Below are 18,654 nucleotides of genomic sequence, written 5' to 3'. Positions count from 1 at the left end.
AGCTGGTGGGGACAGAGGCGGGCTTGGGCCGGACGGTCCCAGCGTGGACGGTGGGTCCCTGCGTGGGCGCGCGATGGTATCAGCTTGGCCCCAGGGCTGGAACCTCAAGATCAAAGGGCGCCGCGCGCTCAGCGCTTCAAAGCCGCCGGAGCAGCCCGGATTGATGCAGAGAATGAGAGCGCTCTGCTGATGTAATCATAGCCTGTGAGACAGGTTCTTTTTTTTTTTTTTTTTTTAAATTTAAACAAAGACACCCCTTGTTTGTTTAGAGAGGTGAAGCGTGTGCCGTGGAGGGCAGGCGGCATCTGGAGGCTCTAAGCCGGGCTGGGGTAGGCGCGGGGGCGGGAGCGGGGGCGGTCGGGCAGGAATGCCCCAAGCGGAGGGAGTTTTCTTAGATGGACTTGCAGATTTTTCCGTAAAAGACAAACTGTTTCTGTTAAGAGCAGCTGATTTTTGTCCATTTCTTAGGATGGTCGGGTTTGTTCCCAAGTGACCCTCCTGAGATTTTGAAAGCAGCCTCCTCTGGTGGATGAGTCAGGCTTTGGAACACACCTGGTGAACCAGGTGGGAGACAAACCAGGAGTAGGCAGGGGAGTGTGTGGGCTGTCTGGGGTCGTTCCTGCTCATCTGTCCCTTCCCCAGTGGGTGTGAGAGGCTTGCCCGAGGCTGGTGAGCAGGGATTTCTGTTGAGGGGGGGTCCCCAACAATATGGCAGAATGCCAGGATCTCCACCACCCCCAGCCTGAATATTTTCCAAGTCTTTATAAGAATCACAGACGAGTGGCTGATTTTCTAGGTGTTCCCAGCTTAGGCTGGTGTGTCTGCCTTTAGCTGTTTGTTCAGTACACACATTGGCGAAACTCTGTGCCATGCATACCTCCATGATAGCCATGCTCCATTGTCTTACAGACAAGTAGTTGCACAGACAAAGCAGTCTTCCAAATTGAGCCAGCTTGCTGGCCCTTGAGCTCCTTCCCAAGATCTTTCTCACATCAGAGGTCGGGATCAGTGGGGTCTGAGGCACTCAACCAGGCTAAGTCATGGTGACTAACGTCCACCTCAGCATCTTATGGGCACGCCAAGCAAACCAGCACCTGTAAAACCAGATTTCTCTTCTGTCCCCAAATCCTTTTCTCTTCGGTTCTTGCCTGTAACTCAAGCTGAAATCCTGCTGTCTGTCTAGACTGTCTTCTCTCTTCTGGCCCCAAAGATGCCTCTGTCCACGCATGTCGAATTGTCTGTAAGCTTCTTGACAGCAAGACCGGGAGGTTTTTTTTTATCCTTTTTTAAACTATAAATCAGATTTCCCCCATCTTCTACAACCCCCGCCCCCCAGTATTTGATCATGAAAAATTTCAGACATAAAGGAAAAGTAAAAGAATTTTATAGTGAACACCTATATACTCATTGTCTATATTCTACCATTAACATTTTACTCTGCTTGCCGTATCACATATCTGTCCATCTGTTCATGTGATATGTCTTTAATATTTGAAACCTGGGTACATGTATATGGTAGGTGCTCAGATGTTTTAATGGATATGACAGGGTTTTTTGAGCTTCCCTTTTTATTCTGGTTTTACAACTTTTAGATCCATATATCTGTCTTTCTCTCTCTCTCTCTCTCTCAAGTTGGAGCAGCCCCAGGGATTTTGCTTCTTGATTTGGACACTGAAGGGAGAACCCAGAAGCTTGCAGTGGCCAGAGGACAACCTGGGGCATGGAGTTTGCCTTGGAGACCTGTTGTGTTTGAGTGACTTGCCTCCTCATGCTTCCTGGAATGGAGCCCATTGCTCTTCCTCGGTCTTGTCCAACCCTTTGCTGCCTGGTGGTTGCAGGGCTCAGAGACTGTAGATTTTCGTACAACAAGGGTGCTACTGTAGAGTGAATGGTTAGCCAGCTGGGTGGAACTTCTGGTAGTTTTTTTTTTTGCGGTATGCGGGCCTCTCACTGTTGTGGCCTCTCCCGTTGTGGAGCGCAGGCTCAGCGGCCATGGCTCACGGGCCCAGCCGCTCGCGGCATGTGGGATCCTCCCGGACCGGGGCACGAACCCGTGTTCCCTGCATCGGCAGGCAGACTCTCAACCACTGCACCACCAGGGAAGCCCCTGGTAGGTTTTTAAAGAAGCTGGTTTTAAAGATCTCTAGTTTGAAGAGTATTGTGTTGTTTATTTTTATTTTTGAGTAAGTAAAACAAGTCACATTTCTTGAAATATCAGTATTAACATGTGCTTTGGAGGGAAATCTCATTGGAATCGACAAAGTCAGCTTATTTGTATGACCCTTTCAGTTGAAAGGCTTTAGCTCTCACTTGTAAATCTGCTCAAAGGATCCTGGAATCCTAAAATATTTTGACTTATATGTAAAAACTTAGATGTAAAAAGCTTTGCAAAGTTTAGATGAACCACAGCTTGTTGCACTTAAACTGGCTTCCCGTGAGCTTTTCTTTTTCTTTGCTTTGCTCAGCTTTGTGTCTCCTCCGGAACAAGCCGTTGGGATTGCGGGTGTGTGCAAAGTCTTCTAGAGCAGAAGCCCTTTCTTTCACTGTTATAAGCAGGAAATGGACCAGGTCTGCAAGCTTACCAATTCTTTCTCTTCATAGGATGGGTAAGCTCTTCACCTTGCGCGTGGTGAGCATATTTTCATTCCAGCCTGTGGTTTCCTTGCTTAAGGGGTTGGGTTCAGAGAGGTTTCAGTTTTAGGGGTGTGTGTGTGTGTGTTCAGAAGAACGACCTGACTTTGCCATGGTCTCCATGGTGCCTCCAGGGTGCCAAGAGGTGTGTGACATGGGTTGTGTTGTGAATCTGCTGGGTGTGCCTTTTTTTTACTCCAGGGTTATACCTATTTTATTTTGCTGTAGCGGTAGAAGGCAGCTATGCAGCCTTTTAATAATGAAGCGAAGACCACCATCTCCAGTTTGATTCTGTTTGGAGACCTTTTTTTTGTTTGGTCTAGATTCATGATCCAGCGGTACTTGTGATTTGATTGTCTCCCTAACCGCCGTCTTGGTCTGTGTTTAATTTTTGCCTAGCTCTTTTATTTTGAAGTTTTTAAGCATTTAGAAAAGTTAAATGAATAGTTGAGTGTGGCAAAATGTTAACAGTGGCTCAGTTTATACTCTAACGTATGCTGTGTGTGTGTGTGTGTGTGTGTGTGTATTTTTTTCTGTTTTGGCTAGACCATTTGAAAGATGCCAATACCATGACCTTTTACCCCTTAATACTCCAGCATACATCCAGCTAAGATTAAGGACATGCTCCTAACCACTGTGTCATCATCACGCCTGTGAAATTGACATCTTAGATTTCTCTAAGTGTCTCAGACATGTCCGAAATAGCTGGCCTTAAAAAATCCAGGATGCCTTCAGGCTTCTCTCATAGTATTCAACTTTTAAGTAGTTATATTGTGATGATGCACAGATACTGTAATGCTAATGGGAAAGCAAAATAAAAGGAAAAGCTTCTAACACAGTCCTACTATCACAATAAACCAAACCAATTTCACTTTTCCATCTTCTTATATTTAAAAACGAAGCTCTGGACAAATTTCTTAGTTCATTTTTATCGTCATCCATGAGATAATTGGGGGTATTGTGGAATGTAAAAGAAAAAAGAAAACTGACCAAGACTCTTGCGCAGTTTCACCACATAACCAAAAATTGTGGTCTTTGAAAATTCTTGCTGAGAGATTGGGAGTTTTACTAAGAATGCCAAGAGGCCGGTGGCCTTTGAGTACTGTTTGAATCAAGAGGGAAGAAATCAGCTCTTCCTTTGGTTAGTTCAGAAGGCTGTTTTTTTCTGATGATGTAACAGTGTCTGTAGGTCTTAGATCTCCTTTTCCCAGGGTGGCTTCTCTACTCTTGGCACTTCAAGCTGGATCATTCTTTGTGGTGGGGGCACTGTCCCACGCATCAGAGGATGTCGAGCAGCATCCCAGGCCCCTACCCACTAGATGCCAGTAACAAGCTTCCCTGTCAGTTATGACAGCTAGAAACGTCTCCAGATATGTGTGTGTGTGTGTTGGGGGGCGGGGGCACAGCACAAAACTGCCTGTAGTTAAGAACCATTGTTCTAGAAACTCTTTAGGGTTAATTATTGAGTTGGGGTTAATTATGCTACTGATGAATTTCTGTGGAGAGACATTTCCTATTACAGTGAGAATTAAACTATGTTAAGCCCTATCCCTGTCTGAGAACCCAGAAATTTCTAGATGTCACTGGCATCTAGAAGGGATTGAAATCACTTGGCAGATGACAACAGAGTGTGTGCCTTTTGTGATTTTCACACTTTAGCTGGAGTTTGTTACCTGATATTATTGGGACCTGTGGATAGTTGGATGATTGAAAAAGGTCAGTTCAGTTGAAGCTGGGAATGATTTAAAAAGTTTAAAATCATATTTTAATGAAAGTCTGTGAGCAGACAGTCAAACCCAGGCTTTTGTGAATGGGACCACTGATCTGTATTCCTTAGAGTCTTACTTTAGTCCTCCTCTTGATTTAGCACTTAAAATTCACAGTTCTGGGCTTTTTTTTCAAAGTGAAGGAAAAACTTACAAGTACTTGCAGACTATCAGGAGCCTTCTAGAAATTTGCCGTTTCCCCCCTTTTTGTCTAGTCTTCAAAAGTTGCACTTAGGGGCTTCCCTGGTGGCGCAGTGGTTGGGAGTCCGCCTGCCGATGAAGGGGACACGGGTTCGTGCCCCGGTCTGGGAGGATCCCACATGCCACGGAGCGGCTGGGCCCGTGAGCCATGGCCGCTGGGCCTGCGCGTCCAGAGCCTGTGCTCCGCAGCGGGAGAGGTCACAACAGTGAGAGGCCCGCGTACCGCAAAAAAAAAAAAAAAAAAGTTGCACTTAGTTCTCAGCCATTTTTAGTTGTCTTCGTTTAATCTTTCTTTCCAAATTATTTGACTTAGTCTTCCTAGGGTAAAACTCAACTTTTTGCATCATTTAAGGTTTAGTTTTGTTATAAATTTATATCAGATAGAGTTAGCATAAACAGATTTACAAACACGTACAGCCTGGCTGGTGGGAGCAGTGGCGTGTGATGGTCCTGGTGATGGTTTCCTGGCCAGGCATCTGCAGTGGGAGCAGGTGCTGGCTCACGGCATATTGGGCTGGTCTGTCAATAGCCCCTGCTCTATTCTGAAGTAGCGGAGAGGCTCCAGACAAAGGTGGTGCCCTTTCTAAGTGTGGGCCTCCTCAGGAGTTGGAAGATCTGGGGGAAAGATCTGCCTTAGAGGCCCCAAGCTTCTCGTTGCTCATCTGTCAGGTGGGAGTGACAGCTATGCCTAACTACCAAGCAGGTTATCCTGCAGGTTCCACGCAGGTCACCTAACGGACACGCAGGATGTGCCTTTGCAAATGTGCTGTGGGCCCCTGGGGTGTTATTGATGAGTTAGCTTTTGCTGAGTCTGAGAATGGATTGCTCTTCTGAGGATGTGTTTGGCTGCTTCTTGCTTTCTGACCAGAGGACACTTGAACCCTCACACTGAGAGCTTTGGACCAGAGTAGGAAATAAGCGACTTTGCTCAGTGCATGTTCATACCCATCCCGGAGGAAATCGCTCTGGGCTCCTACCATGCTGATGGCAAAGCCACATGGCATGACTGAGTCTTTGTTGCAGGTCTTGCTTGAGTGGAGATTACTGGCTTCTCAGTGATGAACCCAGAGAGCAGGCGGGAATGAGGGGGCAGGAGGTGGGAGGACAGGGGCTCGGCTGGGGTGTCAGAGGCTGGCAGGGTTCTCATCACAGGTCCTGTACCCGCGCTTTGACGCGCATGCAAAGTAAGTGACTTGTGGAGACTGCACCACCCCGGAGGAGAAGAAATCATCGTTGCAGTGCAACATTCTAGGGTCTTCTGGACAGTAAAATTTATTTATTTTTGCCAGGATGCCACTTTCATTCTTTCATCATCAGGCTGACCAACGTTGGATATGTCAGCAGAGTCTTGTGCTGTTGAATGAATGGTTAGGTAAATCTCACACTGATGTTCAGACCTTGAAGGACCGTTTGTTGTGGAGTGTCACCAGTTAGGGAAACTGAACCCATCCAGTTACTTCTTTTTGTAACCTTCCTCCTTCTCCCATCAAGGGAAGCTAGAATCTTCTCAGTAAGTGAAGACGTTACTTTGTAAGTATGTTTGTAGCTTGAAGAATAGCGAAATTGTGTCTCAGTTAGCATTAGGGAAACCCTGGAATTATTGATGCAAATTGTTATTAATACAGCACAAATTCTGCCCTGAAGCTAACACTAGTCTTTTGACATGGGAAGTGACAAAAGGGGAATCAATCCAGGAGGCTACTATTGGTTAGGGAGCCCATCCATCCTTGCCAGGCACTAGGTCAGGCACTAGGAACGCTGCAATGGAAAAGACATGGATCCAACATCGCACTGGGGAACCTATGTCCCAGTACAGTCATTCTGGAAACAGAGGGACTCTTCCTGTCCAGTTCCCCGGGGCTGTATGTGTAGTACATGTGTGATCGAGAAACAGCTAAGCTTTGGTCACATGCCAAAATACAGGTGAGGCTCCCGTGGTCAGAGAAGGCGTGATGGGGACATGCCGAGCTTGGTGATGCATCGGTGTGGAGAGCCTGGGAGACTCGAACTCGGTGACAAGTGTAGGTTGTCAGCCAGGCACGGGGCCAACTTGGAACAGAGGCTGTGGAAGGGACAGGGGTGTGTGCGGTACCTATAGCTGAGGCTCAGGTGATGACCTTACCCTGCTCAAGCTCGGAGAGGACGAGTTGAGCCACGCACAGTCATCCCTGAGCACCTATTTGAAATCAAGGGTAAGAGCCTAGAACAGGGAGGTCTGCCTGGGGCAGTAGGGTGTGGAGGAGCTGATGCTTATCTTAGCTGGGGAGGGGCCTGGCCCTCTCCTGAGCTTGGTTTCCTTACCTGTAAAACGAGGCCTACATCTCAAAGGTCTCTCCTGGTTTGATTTAAAAAAAAAAAAAACACAGAAAAAAACTTAACATTGTTGAGTAAGAATGTAACCACTTGCCTCTTTGATCTTTGATCAGTGATCCGGGTGAGTGGAGGGGACCTGGCTTTTCCTGGCTTGTGCTACCTTTGGAGTGAATGCAAAACGTCTGTTTGTAGATGGCCAGGCCCCTGTTGTCATGTACAGAAGCTCAGGCAGCGTGAGAGTGCAGGAGGCACACAGCAACATGGGGTCATTGTGTGCATGTACTCGTGGTCTGTCCCCGGGCCGCTCTGCCCGGCAGTGACTTGAGCTGAGAGGCAAGACTGAGCAGAGAAGTGGTTTCTGCAACTAGAGCCCTGAAAGCTGGTGCAGGGCTGATCCCTATTTACTTCAGTCCTTGTCTTGGGTGTCTCTGGCTGTGGTTGGTTCTCCTTAAGAACCTGCCTGGAGGAGGTTTACTCAGTGTCCGCCTTCTCTTTACCAGCAGTAGTGAATCTTCAGTTGCATCCTCTCTCAGATGTGCTGTTCCTTCTCACCCCTCGTCCCCATGCCCCTTGCCTCTCCCTCCCTCTGCCTGAAAGACAGAAAGCAAAACTTCTAATTATATGGAAACAAAGATTGCCAAGGTTTATTAGAATGAAGTGTTGTGTGTGTGTGTGTGTTCCACCTATAATAACAGCCAAATCTTCCAAAGTACATCATCTGACGTTTTAGAATATAGACCTTCTTCTCATGGCAAAGCTGTATTTTAATAGCTTGTGGTTTTTAAAATATCATCTAAACTCACGAACAAATGCATTCTTCTCAATTATACCCTGATTCTCCCATGATCTTCCCTTTCTTCTCCTTAATGTCTCTAGAAATTATTGGAATCTACTTATAAAAACTGAGGGATTGTACATTATAAGTGTTCAAAAATGAATCAGTTCAAGTCTGAGCAGTATGGTAGTTAAAAGGAGTTTTAGGTGTTATTCTGATTTTCTTTTTTTAAGGAACATTTCTGAACTTGATTGAAGCCGTCAGTGTACCTGATGAGCCATGGGCCCGTGAAGCAAACGTTGGAGTCTTCTGGTGGGCATCATAACTGTTAAGGAGTTAGTGTTACCCTTGCCGTGTTTAAACATTAACCAGAGGGCTTCCTCTGCTGTTATCTGTTATCAACAATTATTTGGAACATTTTCTGGCAGTCGAGCTTTGTTTTTCCTCCAAGGAGATGCTAGAACAGGATGAGAATAGACATTAGGCCTCAACAAAGGAAGATTCTTGATTATATCCAGAGAAACAACTAGCTTTGCGGGTACATAGAGTTTGCCTTCTTAACATTTTGTAACCTCCTGTCAGCACCCCCTGCCCCCCCAATACACACACACACACACACACACACACACACACACACACACGAGTTATCTGGATCCGGGGGAGAGCGCTGTAGTAATTATTTTATTGTATAAAAATGAATGGTACCTCTTTTCCTATTAGGGATACTCATTAAAATTGCTTCGTGGAGACAGAGTGATGGCGAGGTACAATGAGACACAGTCGAGTGCTCTCTGAGGTATTAATGCTCTGAGGCCACTAATATTTGGGGGGACACATAAAGGGGGTACTGCTCTATTGCAGATGTGTTCATTTGGTTATTAACAAAAGGCTGGGGTGACCCAGAAACTTAAACCCGGAGAAGAACAAAAGTACTTTCAAACTCACAAATGGGACGATGTTGGAGGCTCCTGAATAGCCCCTCTGGAGTGCTTTCTCTGCCACCTAGCTGCTTTGGAGCTGTGGCTTCTAATAGCTTCTCAGCCTAGAGGGCCCCATAAAATTTTAGCCTGTTTCTGTATAGAGTGCTTTGGAGTGGCCATTTCTCTCTGCCTCTTATTTACTCTCAAATACCCTCTGGAAAAAGAGCTGATGAGGTGCATTGAGAGTTGACATCAAAGGCCATTCATTGATCACCATCACTCAGTGCTCCTGTAGTTTTGGCCTTAAATTTTGTTTTAAAAAATTGTTTTAAGGCAAAACTCGTATAATTCAAGCAAGCATTAAAGTCTAATCAGTGAAAAAGTGTATAGATTAAGAAAGGAGAAGCCTTCCCACCCTACTCTTCCTCCTGTAGATGCTGCCATGACCAGCTGGGTGCCTGGTTTTTCTTTTTGGCAGTTATCTGTGTACCCTGTTCCTAGACTTGCTGACCCAGGGCTTCTCCGAATGGAGCAGGGGCACCGGAGCACCATAACCAAGCCTCAGCGGGGTGTGCAGTGCAGGTCGCGTGAAACAGGACACGCTCGCAGGCATTCGTGGGGCAGCGGTGCTTACCTTACGCCCCTGGGTTTCATGTCTCTTCTGTACGCTTCAGATGTTGCCCCAGTTTCTGGGCATGGCTGTCAACAATTCTTGATTCTTCTGGTGTTGTTCTCCTAATAGGGCACTTCCAGAATGGAATTTCTGAATAAATATCTCAATTCTTTTGATCTCAGATACGAGCACACAGACCCTGTCCCTGTACCCGACCTTTGTCCCGAGAGACATTTCTGTGGGAGCCCTTCAGAGGCAGCCCACCTTGGTGTCACAGGTGATAAAGCCCCGTTGTTTTCAGGTTTCTGGTCACTCGGCCCCGACCTCGGCATTGCTTCTCTGTGGCTTGGGTTTCGCGTGCCCTGCTGGTGCCCTCGGTTCATCTGTCTTTATTCTGGGCTCTTTGCTTGGCATGCATTCACCAGGCTCTGCTCCCTGAGGGCAAGGCTGCTGTCTTTGCACCTCGGAGGCTGGCCTGTCCACTGTTGATCCCCTGACACCCCACACATCTGGCCAGCTGCCCCAGGTCAGCCCACCTCCTCCTCCAAGGTTTGTTGGGTTCTGTCCTCCAGTGGCTGCAGAAAATGATTTTCTACAATTCCATCACAGTGGTTTATGAGAGAATCCATTTTCCTAATCTGGATATGGGGTCCCTTCCACCAGCAACAGAGTATTCCCTGAGGGCCTCCAAAGAGGCTCCCCACCTGGATCCCCAGCCACCTCACCAACCCCAGGAGCCTCGGCAGGTGAGTAGATGATCTTTTTATTAGAAGAAGCAGTGCTTGTACTTTTGTCCTTCCCCACCGTGCACTGAACCCCACCAGGCCTTTCCTGGTCCCCTCCTCGGCGCGGGAGACTCCAGGGGTGCAGACCAAAGGCCCAGTCGAGGTGATTTAGGAAGCCAGACCCTCGCTTCTCTGGCATAGGTTTCTCTGCATCTGTCAGGCTCTCCCAAGAGCTGTTTTGATTCACCCGGCACCTTTATTGCTGGTTTCCACTCACTGGCTGGCCTGCTGCTCCCAGACTCATGTGAAGGTCTTTCAGCTGTAGGTCCCTAATGGGGAGGACAGTCTCCTGTCGACTCTCCAGTGTCACTCTCCTTATCCTCTGGCTGAAAGTCCTGACCTCACCCAGCCATGTCCCAGACTCGGACCCTAGGTGGCCTTTCTAGCTTGGTCGACCTCCCATCTCTACTTGTGCAACCTGGGTTGTGTGGCTGTCATGCCCCCTCCGCACACCACACCTGTGCAGTTTCCTGCCTTGAGGACGTGCTGTCCCCGAGCCCTGGAGTCCGTCAGCAGCAGGCCCGACATCTTTCAGGTCCCAGTGCCTCGGCACCTCTCTTGGGTTCCCGGGGCCCTGGCAGAGCAGCAGGCTCAGTGCCTGGGTGTGTGGCCCTCGGTTCCTGGGCCTGTGAAGTGCCCTGAGTGGCTGCTGGGTCGTGGATGACTCACTTCTGATGGCTGTGGTCTTGCTCATCTCCCATTCCTCCTCCCCCTTGGCTCTAGGAGGTAGTAATTTTTTTAAAATTAATTAATTTATTATTTATCTTTGGCTGCATTGGGTCTTTGTTGCTGCGCGCGGGCTTTCTCTAGTTGTGGCAGGTGGGGGCTGCTCTTCATTGCAGTGCGTAGGCTTCTCATTACGGTGGCTTCTCTTGTTGCAGAGCATGGGCTCTAGGCGCATGGGCTTCAGTAGTTGTGGCTCGCGGGCTTAGTTGCTCTGCAGCATGTGGGATCTTCCTGGACCAGGGCTCGAACCCGTGTCCCGTGCATTGGCAGGCGGATTTTTTTTTGTGTGTGTGTGGTACACGGGCCTCTCACTGTTGTGGCCTCTCCCGTTGCGGAGCACAGGCTCTGGACGCACAGGCTCAGCGGCCATGGCTCACGGGCCCAGCTGCTCCACGGCATGTGGGATCTTCCCAGACCGGGGCACGAACCCGCGTCCCCTGCATCAGCAGGCAGATTCTTAACCACTGCACCACCAGGGAAGCCCCTCTGTGTTTTTCTTTACCATGGCTTTCCAGTTTCTCTTTTTCACCTTTTAAAAATATTACTTTTTAGGAACATTTGGTATAATGTGCATAAAATTATTTACTGATTTATGGGCAAAATGATACAAATAGCATCTTTTTTTTTCATAAATTTATTTTATTTTTGGCTGCACTGGTTCTTCGTTGCTGCGAGTGGGCTTTCTTTAGTTGTGGCGAGCTGGGGCTACTCTTCATTGTGGTGCGCAGCCTTCTCATTGTGGTGGCTTCTCTTGTTGCGGAGCACGGGCTCTAGGCGTGTGGGCTTCATGGGTTGTGGCACGTGGGCTCAGTAGTTGTGTCTCGTGGGCTCTAGAGCACAGGCTCAGTAGTTGTGGCACACGGGCTTAGTTGCTCCGCGGCATGTGGGATCTTCCCGGACCAGGGCTTGAACCTGTGTCCCCTGCATTGGCAGGCGGATTCCTAACCACTGCACCACCAGGGAAGCCACAAGTAGCATCTTGATTGAACATCATTTACCTCAGATATTCAACCAGCAGTACATTTTTTATGCAGTCTCAACCTATATCATATTTGTTACCTCTCAAAATATTGGTAAACAATTATTTTGGCTTTACTCTGTATTTCGTGTTAGTGTTTTGGGCACAGGTTGTGCTACTGTCAAATTTTACTTGCTCTTTTTTCTGCAAGTATTTAACAGAAAGTTAAAAAAAGAAAAAAAGTCCCATAAAACCCCACCTTGGGTAAGTGATTAAGTATTGTACAAATAAAATGTGTGCTATCCCCATTCCATTCCCAAGTTAAAAAAAAAGCTGTATGATTCGCATATGAAGTTTTTCTTCAGTTATATGTTCTTAAAGAGGGAAACAGTAGCTTTATAATTTATAGTGAGGCTTACACCTTGAGATTTGCAAGAATGGGGATAGGTGAAAGGGAGGTTTGTCAATGGTGGCATTTCCCTCCTTTGTGTGTAAGCAGATTGTATTCCCACAAAAGTACATATGTTGGTCCTGTCAATTTTAAAAGAGGCTAAATGGCATTAGTTATCTTGTCTTTTTCATACAGAGATTTTTTAAAAGTGGCTTAGGAAATAGACATCAAGATATAAACTACACTTCGCAGCTATAACTAGTTTAACAATTGAACGGAAGAATTCTGTTATTTTCACTTAGGGTGATCACCAAGGAAGCTAGTTTCATTTACATTTTTAGTGTTGCAAATTCTTTCATTTATCCCATGACTTGCAAAGAAAATGGGGGTGGAAGAGCCCCACCTAGTCACATTTAGTGTCATAGTTCACACCAATGGATTCTCAGTTTTTTTAGGGTAAAGGTGAAGGAAAGGGCAACACTTGGGTTATGGTGGTTTGAAAGAACCTGCGTTGTCTTCTAAAACCAAATGAAAATGCAAACCACAGTGGAATCTGCAAGGAATCTCTGCAGAAAGACCAAAACTGTTTCCACAGCGCTGCTCTGCAAAACAGATTCTTCAGGAAGTTAATTGTATATAATCATCATATATAGCATTATGATGTGGTAAATTTGAACCAACAGCTCTTAATTCCTCAGAGCCATTCACATGCATGTCCACAAAATTGGAAAGACTTTTTGTTTTTTTTTCTTAGTAAGATCCTGTTTCTGGTAGGGCACTTGGAGGGATCACATGCGTGAAAACTGCAGCAGTGCCTCTAACATTCCTCCTCATCTGTTTTTCAATCTTTTGATTGTGCTGTTAACAGGCTACATTCCTCCTCTAGTAAATGAAAATATCTTTAAGCCATATTTGTTTACATTATTCTCAAAAGTTTTTTACTAGGGCTTTTTCAGATTTGGTTTTTATTTTATTGATGATGGTTTAAACAATTTAAGAGATGAAGTTAGTTTTAAAAATTTAAAGTATATTTTAGCTTCTCTGTATTAGGGAATATGGAAAGGGGAATATCAACATTCCTTCTCTGAAAAAATGTCTTTGAAATGTAGGCACGTGCTTCATTTGTATGACTTTTGCTAACCTATTTTTTCTAGTTTGTTTTATAGCTCTTTCACTGATGTTGATGGATTTTCTGTAGCTCTTATGGAGACAGGGAGGCAGATGAGTGCTCTTAATCTTTTAGTGGAATCTTAAGCTGATAAAAATTTGCAGTCTTCAAGCCAGTTCTTTAGGTACTTTTGTGGTCAGTGCCTTTAAAGCAGAGGGTACTTCCCTAAAACAGTTCAGAAAAATTTTTAAAGGGACAATTTTAGCTCAAGTGCAAAATCCTTGCTTCTAGTAATAGTGAATCTACCATGGTAAGTATTTTGGCAAACTGTCCCCTAAAAATCTATAGACTATTGCATAGAACCAGGATGCAAGCCTTAGCTTTCATGAGACACTGCTGAAAAGTAATTGACAGTGATCTGAAAACTTAGAATGCCTAAGTATGCAAAGAATAGGTTGCAACTACTGAAGAGCTATTTTTATGCACAGAAATCTCATATTCCATTCTAAACGCAATACTTCTTCAAAACCAAGTAAATAATTTCTTAGAGTACACTTTTAAAAATACATGGTAAGGAACACGTTACTGAGCTTTGGTGTCAGCGAAATGAGTTGAATTCCAGGGTCTGTCAATCCTCTGGACAGGGCCACTACTGTGTTAGTTTTCTCACCTGTAAACAACAGTAACTAAATATCATTGGGTCTTCGACAGTTAAAAGGATTACAAACTGCACAAGGATAGGGACTCTCTCTTCTGTAAACCTTCCATGAAAGGAATAGGCAATCAAATATTCTTGAATAAATGAAGTCACAACACTTAATGAATGCTTATTAAATTTCACTTTAAACATATACCAGGGACTTCCCTGGTGGTCCAGTGGTTAAGAATCCGCCTTCCAGTGCAGGGGACGCGGGTTCAGTCCCTGGTCGGGTAACTAAGATTCCATAAGATTCCATACGCCTCCGGGCAACTAAGCCCTCACGCAGCAACTACTGAACCTGCATGCTCGCCTCGCATTGAAGATCCATTGCTGCCAAAATAAAAATAAATAAATAAACAAGCAAACATATACCAGTATTAGTTCATGGATTCCTGAATTTATAAGGTAATGCTTTGACATTTCCACATTCCTCATAGGGGTCTACTTTTTGTTACAAATAGATTTAGTTAACACTGTCACACACTTTCCATTATTTGTGGGAGTGGTTTTACAGGAATTTCGTAAAGTGCCTGTTAGAAAGACAAATGCTAGTCCCTAGAAGAGGCCCAAAAATCTGTATTTAAAAACCTCCTACAAAAGATTCTTCTGTAGATGGTATGAGTACCATATTTTAAGAAGTCTGGAAGAAAATGTTCAAACTTTTGGCTTTTTTCTTCCATGTGAACCATCTTCTAGCCAAACTGATCAGTCTCCTGAACTAGAAGACCTTGGTCTGGGACAGAAACCCAAATTTCCATGAATACAGAAAAACTGCAGCACCTCCCAATGGACCAAAAGATTACTCATTACACCTCAACTCTTACCATTGTTTCTTTACTGTTTTAAGGATTGTTAAAACATCTGGCTGCTGGGTTGAAATGAACTCTTCAAATGTACCACATAAATACTTCACAAATGTTAAATAAGCATGTGGTTCAATCCCTAAAAGAGTCATACTTATTTTTTTGAACAGCTACTTACAAAATAATCTAAGTCACTGGAATTATAAATCATGTAACTGCTTGTGATTCAAAGGCAAGGCACAGCCATGATACTGCATATGTAACAGTCTCCATAAATACAAAAATACATCTTTATAAATATAGGAAAACATAGTAACATATCTTGTTAAAGGACAATAGCTTTTAGTTCTTTAGAGAAGTATGCCTGAAACTCCATAACTGAAGCCATGGTTATATTTATAACCAGTTTAAGGAGGATGTTGCCCACTGCCTAACATATGTAGGACAGTTAGGGTATTTCTGCAAAGCATTCATAATTTGTGTGTTATCCAGAAGTAGTTTCATCAGCCGGTACTCCCTCTGTGCATTTACTGATGTTCTTTCCAGGGGCCTTATTAATTCTAATTGTTGTAAGTGTTCAAAAGCCTTCATGACAACAGGTTTCTCAAAATTATAAACAGAATGGGCCCTCCTTTGAACAAACTTCTGAAACTCATTATAAACCATTTTAAAATTAAAGGGCTCCTCTTCATAGATGTCATTTAAATGTTTCATTGCTATGATAAGACAGATTTCCAAGACCGACAGACCACGTACAATATTTGCTTTAGAGTCCACGCTACACAGCTGGTTTGCCCCCATCAGATCTGCTGCAGTCATAAATGGTTGTGATGGTGTTACGCGATTTAAAGCAAGCCTCAGTAGCATGTGTAATGACCGCAGGTTTTTGCTGACATTGAAATGCTTCTGCAGCACTTCTTGCACACTTCTATCTTCTGAGAGACTCTGAACCTTCTCATTCCACTTCTCAGTGAAAATCTTGTCTGGAAATACTGCAGATAGAGATAATTGTTCTCTAAATATTTTAAGATACTGTGGCAAACCAAATGAATTCATTAAGTGTATCTGCCAGTGGAAAAATCGTGACTTCACTCTTTTTTCTAAGAGTTCCAAAATATGCAATCTACGTGTAAGACCAATAACTGCTACTGGAGTCTGTGCAAACTGAGAAATATCAAAAAGATTATAGAGGAGCGTTTGGTTTTTATGATGAGCAAAAAGATCAAATTCATCTAACATGAAGATCGCTGGGCAACTACTAGTCCAGTCACCTTTTTTTAAAGCTTCCAGAAGAAATGAAAGGTTTTCAGCAAAGCTTCCAAAAACTTTATCTCCAACTACAGTTTCCAGATTTAACTGCCTTTAGGGCAATTTTATCATCGATCTGCAGCAGTCCATTTAAGTGAACTTGTAATACATTTTCACTCCCTCTTCTACTTCTATTAGTTCTTTCAAAGCATGGTTTATTAACATGGTCTTTCCTGATCCTCGGGGTCCAATAATGAGAGCAGAGTTACTTTCTCCATGGATAGCAGTTCTTTTCAGCAGCTCAATTAAGTGTTTATATTGTACTTGTACTCCACATAGGTTACTATGTGGACTCTGATGACAAAATCTTTCACGTAAAATTCTTTGTACCCGCGAAAGGTATTCTGCTTGTATTAAGTTGTTACTCTTTGATTTACGACTGCTCATTTCAACAAATTGAAATCCAGGGCAGAGCAGGATTCTGGGGACCGCAGGAATCCCTTCATAGGCTCCTCTCGCCGCATACTCTGCTCTGCCTCACCTGCTGCCGCTGCCAGCGATACACCCATACTCCCTTTACCATGGCTCTCATGGAGCTGAGCCAGCAGGCAGAGCAGCCCCTTGAGGGCCTCTGAAAGCAGAGCTGAAGTACAGACTCCAAGGGTCTTCTGCACGAGGTGGAAGGAGTCTTGGGATGTACCTGGAGGGGAGGAAGCCAGCCGGGCATTATAAATACTCCCGGGGCCTCGGAGTAGGATGGCAGAGGACATCCGGGGCCATTCCAAAGGCAGGGCTGATAGGCTCACACCTTGTTCATGTGAGCTGCTACTACATTCATGTTTTAGGAATTTTTTTTTTTTAATTATGAAGATGAGTCTCTACCTCTTAAACTGTTAGTTGTCATGCCCTGGCTGGTGCTGTTAATATACAACTGAGACTGGAGGCCATAAATTTGAAGATGATGAGCTGTTGCCAGCAAACTTTCCTCTTACAATAAAAAATTTTTTAAAAAAGAAACCCTCCCCCCATGCCAGATTTGTTTGTCTGAAACTTGTCTCTGTAGGTATCCCAGGGGCTCCCATGGAAGCTGGCCTGGGATGGTGGGGAGACAAGGGAAGGGACAGAGCAGGTCAGTCTGAGTTGGGACTGGCCTGTGCTTGCATCCTGGTGCACGTGCTGTGTCAGGGCCTGCATCTGGGCTTAAAATGCTATTCATTCATCAACATACTGACCCCCTTTTCAAGTTTCATTTTTCTGTTGTTTTGACTATAAAAGGGACACTTTTTATAAAACCAGTTTCTGTGATCTGGAACAGGGTTCTCAAACTTTTATGTGCATCAAAATCATCTGGCCCCCACCTCAAGAGAGTCTGATTCAGTGGCCCTGGGGTGGGGCCTGATAATTTGCATTTCTAACAAGTTTCCCGATATCACTGCTACGGCTGATCTGGCAACCACCCTTTGAGAACCACTGATCTAGAAGGTACAAGGAAATGAGCACCATCTTCAATCTTACCACTCAGAACCATTGTTAACATTTGAAATGTAGTGAATATATATTTATGTATATGGACAGAGTTTTAAAAGCAAAGGTGGTTCTGTGCTATACATATTATTGCTTTTACCTTGCAGCATGTGGAACTTCCCCCACCGGGGACTGAACCTGCACCCCCTGCAGTGGACACACGGAATCTTAACCACTGGACCGCCAGGGAAGTCCAAAACAAACTTTAAATTTTAGAATCGTTTTAGACTTAAGATAAGCTGCCAAGATAGGGAGTTCCCATATACCATTCACCCAGTTTCTCTTATTGTTAATGTCTTACATTATTGTGGTACATTTGTCACAACTAAGGAACCAACAGTGGTACATTACTGTTAACTCCGCACTGTTTTTGCTTTTAATGAAAATATTACTTTTAATGTTTTTTTATAATAAGATTCAAATATCAGAACTGAATAGTGACAGAAGGAAAAGACCTCTTTACTCCTCCCATCTCATTACCTATATATTTCAGAGTATTTTTCTGTGCACTTATATACCTATGTAATCAGACCACACACACACCTTTTTTTTTTTCATTTAATGTGTCTTGAAAGTTTTTCTTTATCAGTATATCTAGATCTGTCCCATTGTATTTCAATGGATAGCACACATTGCTTGGAACCCTTTTAAAACTTAATAATATCAGTTTCCAGAATTTAAGTCTAGTGGATGAAAGGTGAGGTAGGGCATACCTCCCTTTTATCTTGCATTGGAGGTTAGACATTATTTGCCCGCCTCTGTGGAGTACTTAGCATGTTCCAGGCACTGCCAAGCCTTTAGCATGCATTATCTAACACACTTATCAAAACAACCTTATGAAACAGGTATCATTATTGTCCTTATTAACAGATGAGGAAACAGGGTCAGGGAGGTTAAGCGAGCAAAACCCTTTGACGACTTTCTAGCTGAAGCAGGCTCTCTGGCGTTTTGAGTGTCGTGAGCCACTCAGTTTAGTGTGACCATGGTGTGTTTGTTCAGCTTTCCTGTGTGCCACACCCAGTGCTAGAATATGAAGGTGAAGGATGTCGTTAAGGAACTTGGGTTAGTTGGGAGGACATGCATGTAAACAAATAATTATAGGCTAAGAATTACACCGGAGGTTTAAAATTACTGGTGGGGTTTTGACACCTTAAAAAAAAATCCACTGGAGGAGGGGATGTGTGCTTGGAAC

At 44.6% G+C, this 18,654-nt stretch overlaps 2 protein-coding genes across 2 annotated transcripts in view; one reads left to right on the top strand and one right to left on the bottom strand.

Moving 5' to 3' along the window:
• Positions 1-18,654, top strand: part of ZNRF3 (zinc and ring finger 3) — a 148,678-nt gene that overhangs the window by 32,835 nt on the left and 97,189 nt on the right. The gene's annotated exons all lie outside the window — the stretch shown is intronic.
• On the bottom strand, positions 13,125-16,764 carry LOC101288028 (origin recognition complex subunit 4-like). The gene is given in 3 exon segments (XM_033412902.2): positions 13,125-16,053; positions 16,055-16,118; positions 16,121-16,764. Coding segments are annotated over 3 exon segments (1,296 nt in total). The 5' UTR covers positions 16,386-16,764; the 3' UTR covers positions 13,125-15,086.

Source organism: Orcinus orca, chromosome 15 (genome assembly GCF_937001465.1).
Source record: "Orcinus orca chromosome 15, mOrcOrc1.1, whole genome shotgun sequence".
NCBI classification, from domain to species: Eukaryota; Metazoa; Chordata; class Mammalia; order Artiodactyla; family Delphinidae; genus Orcinus; species Orcinus orca.
The sequence above is the reverse complement of the archived record's forward strand: the minus strand, read 5'-3'. Positions and strand labels throughout refer to the sequence as shown.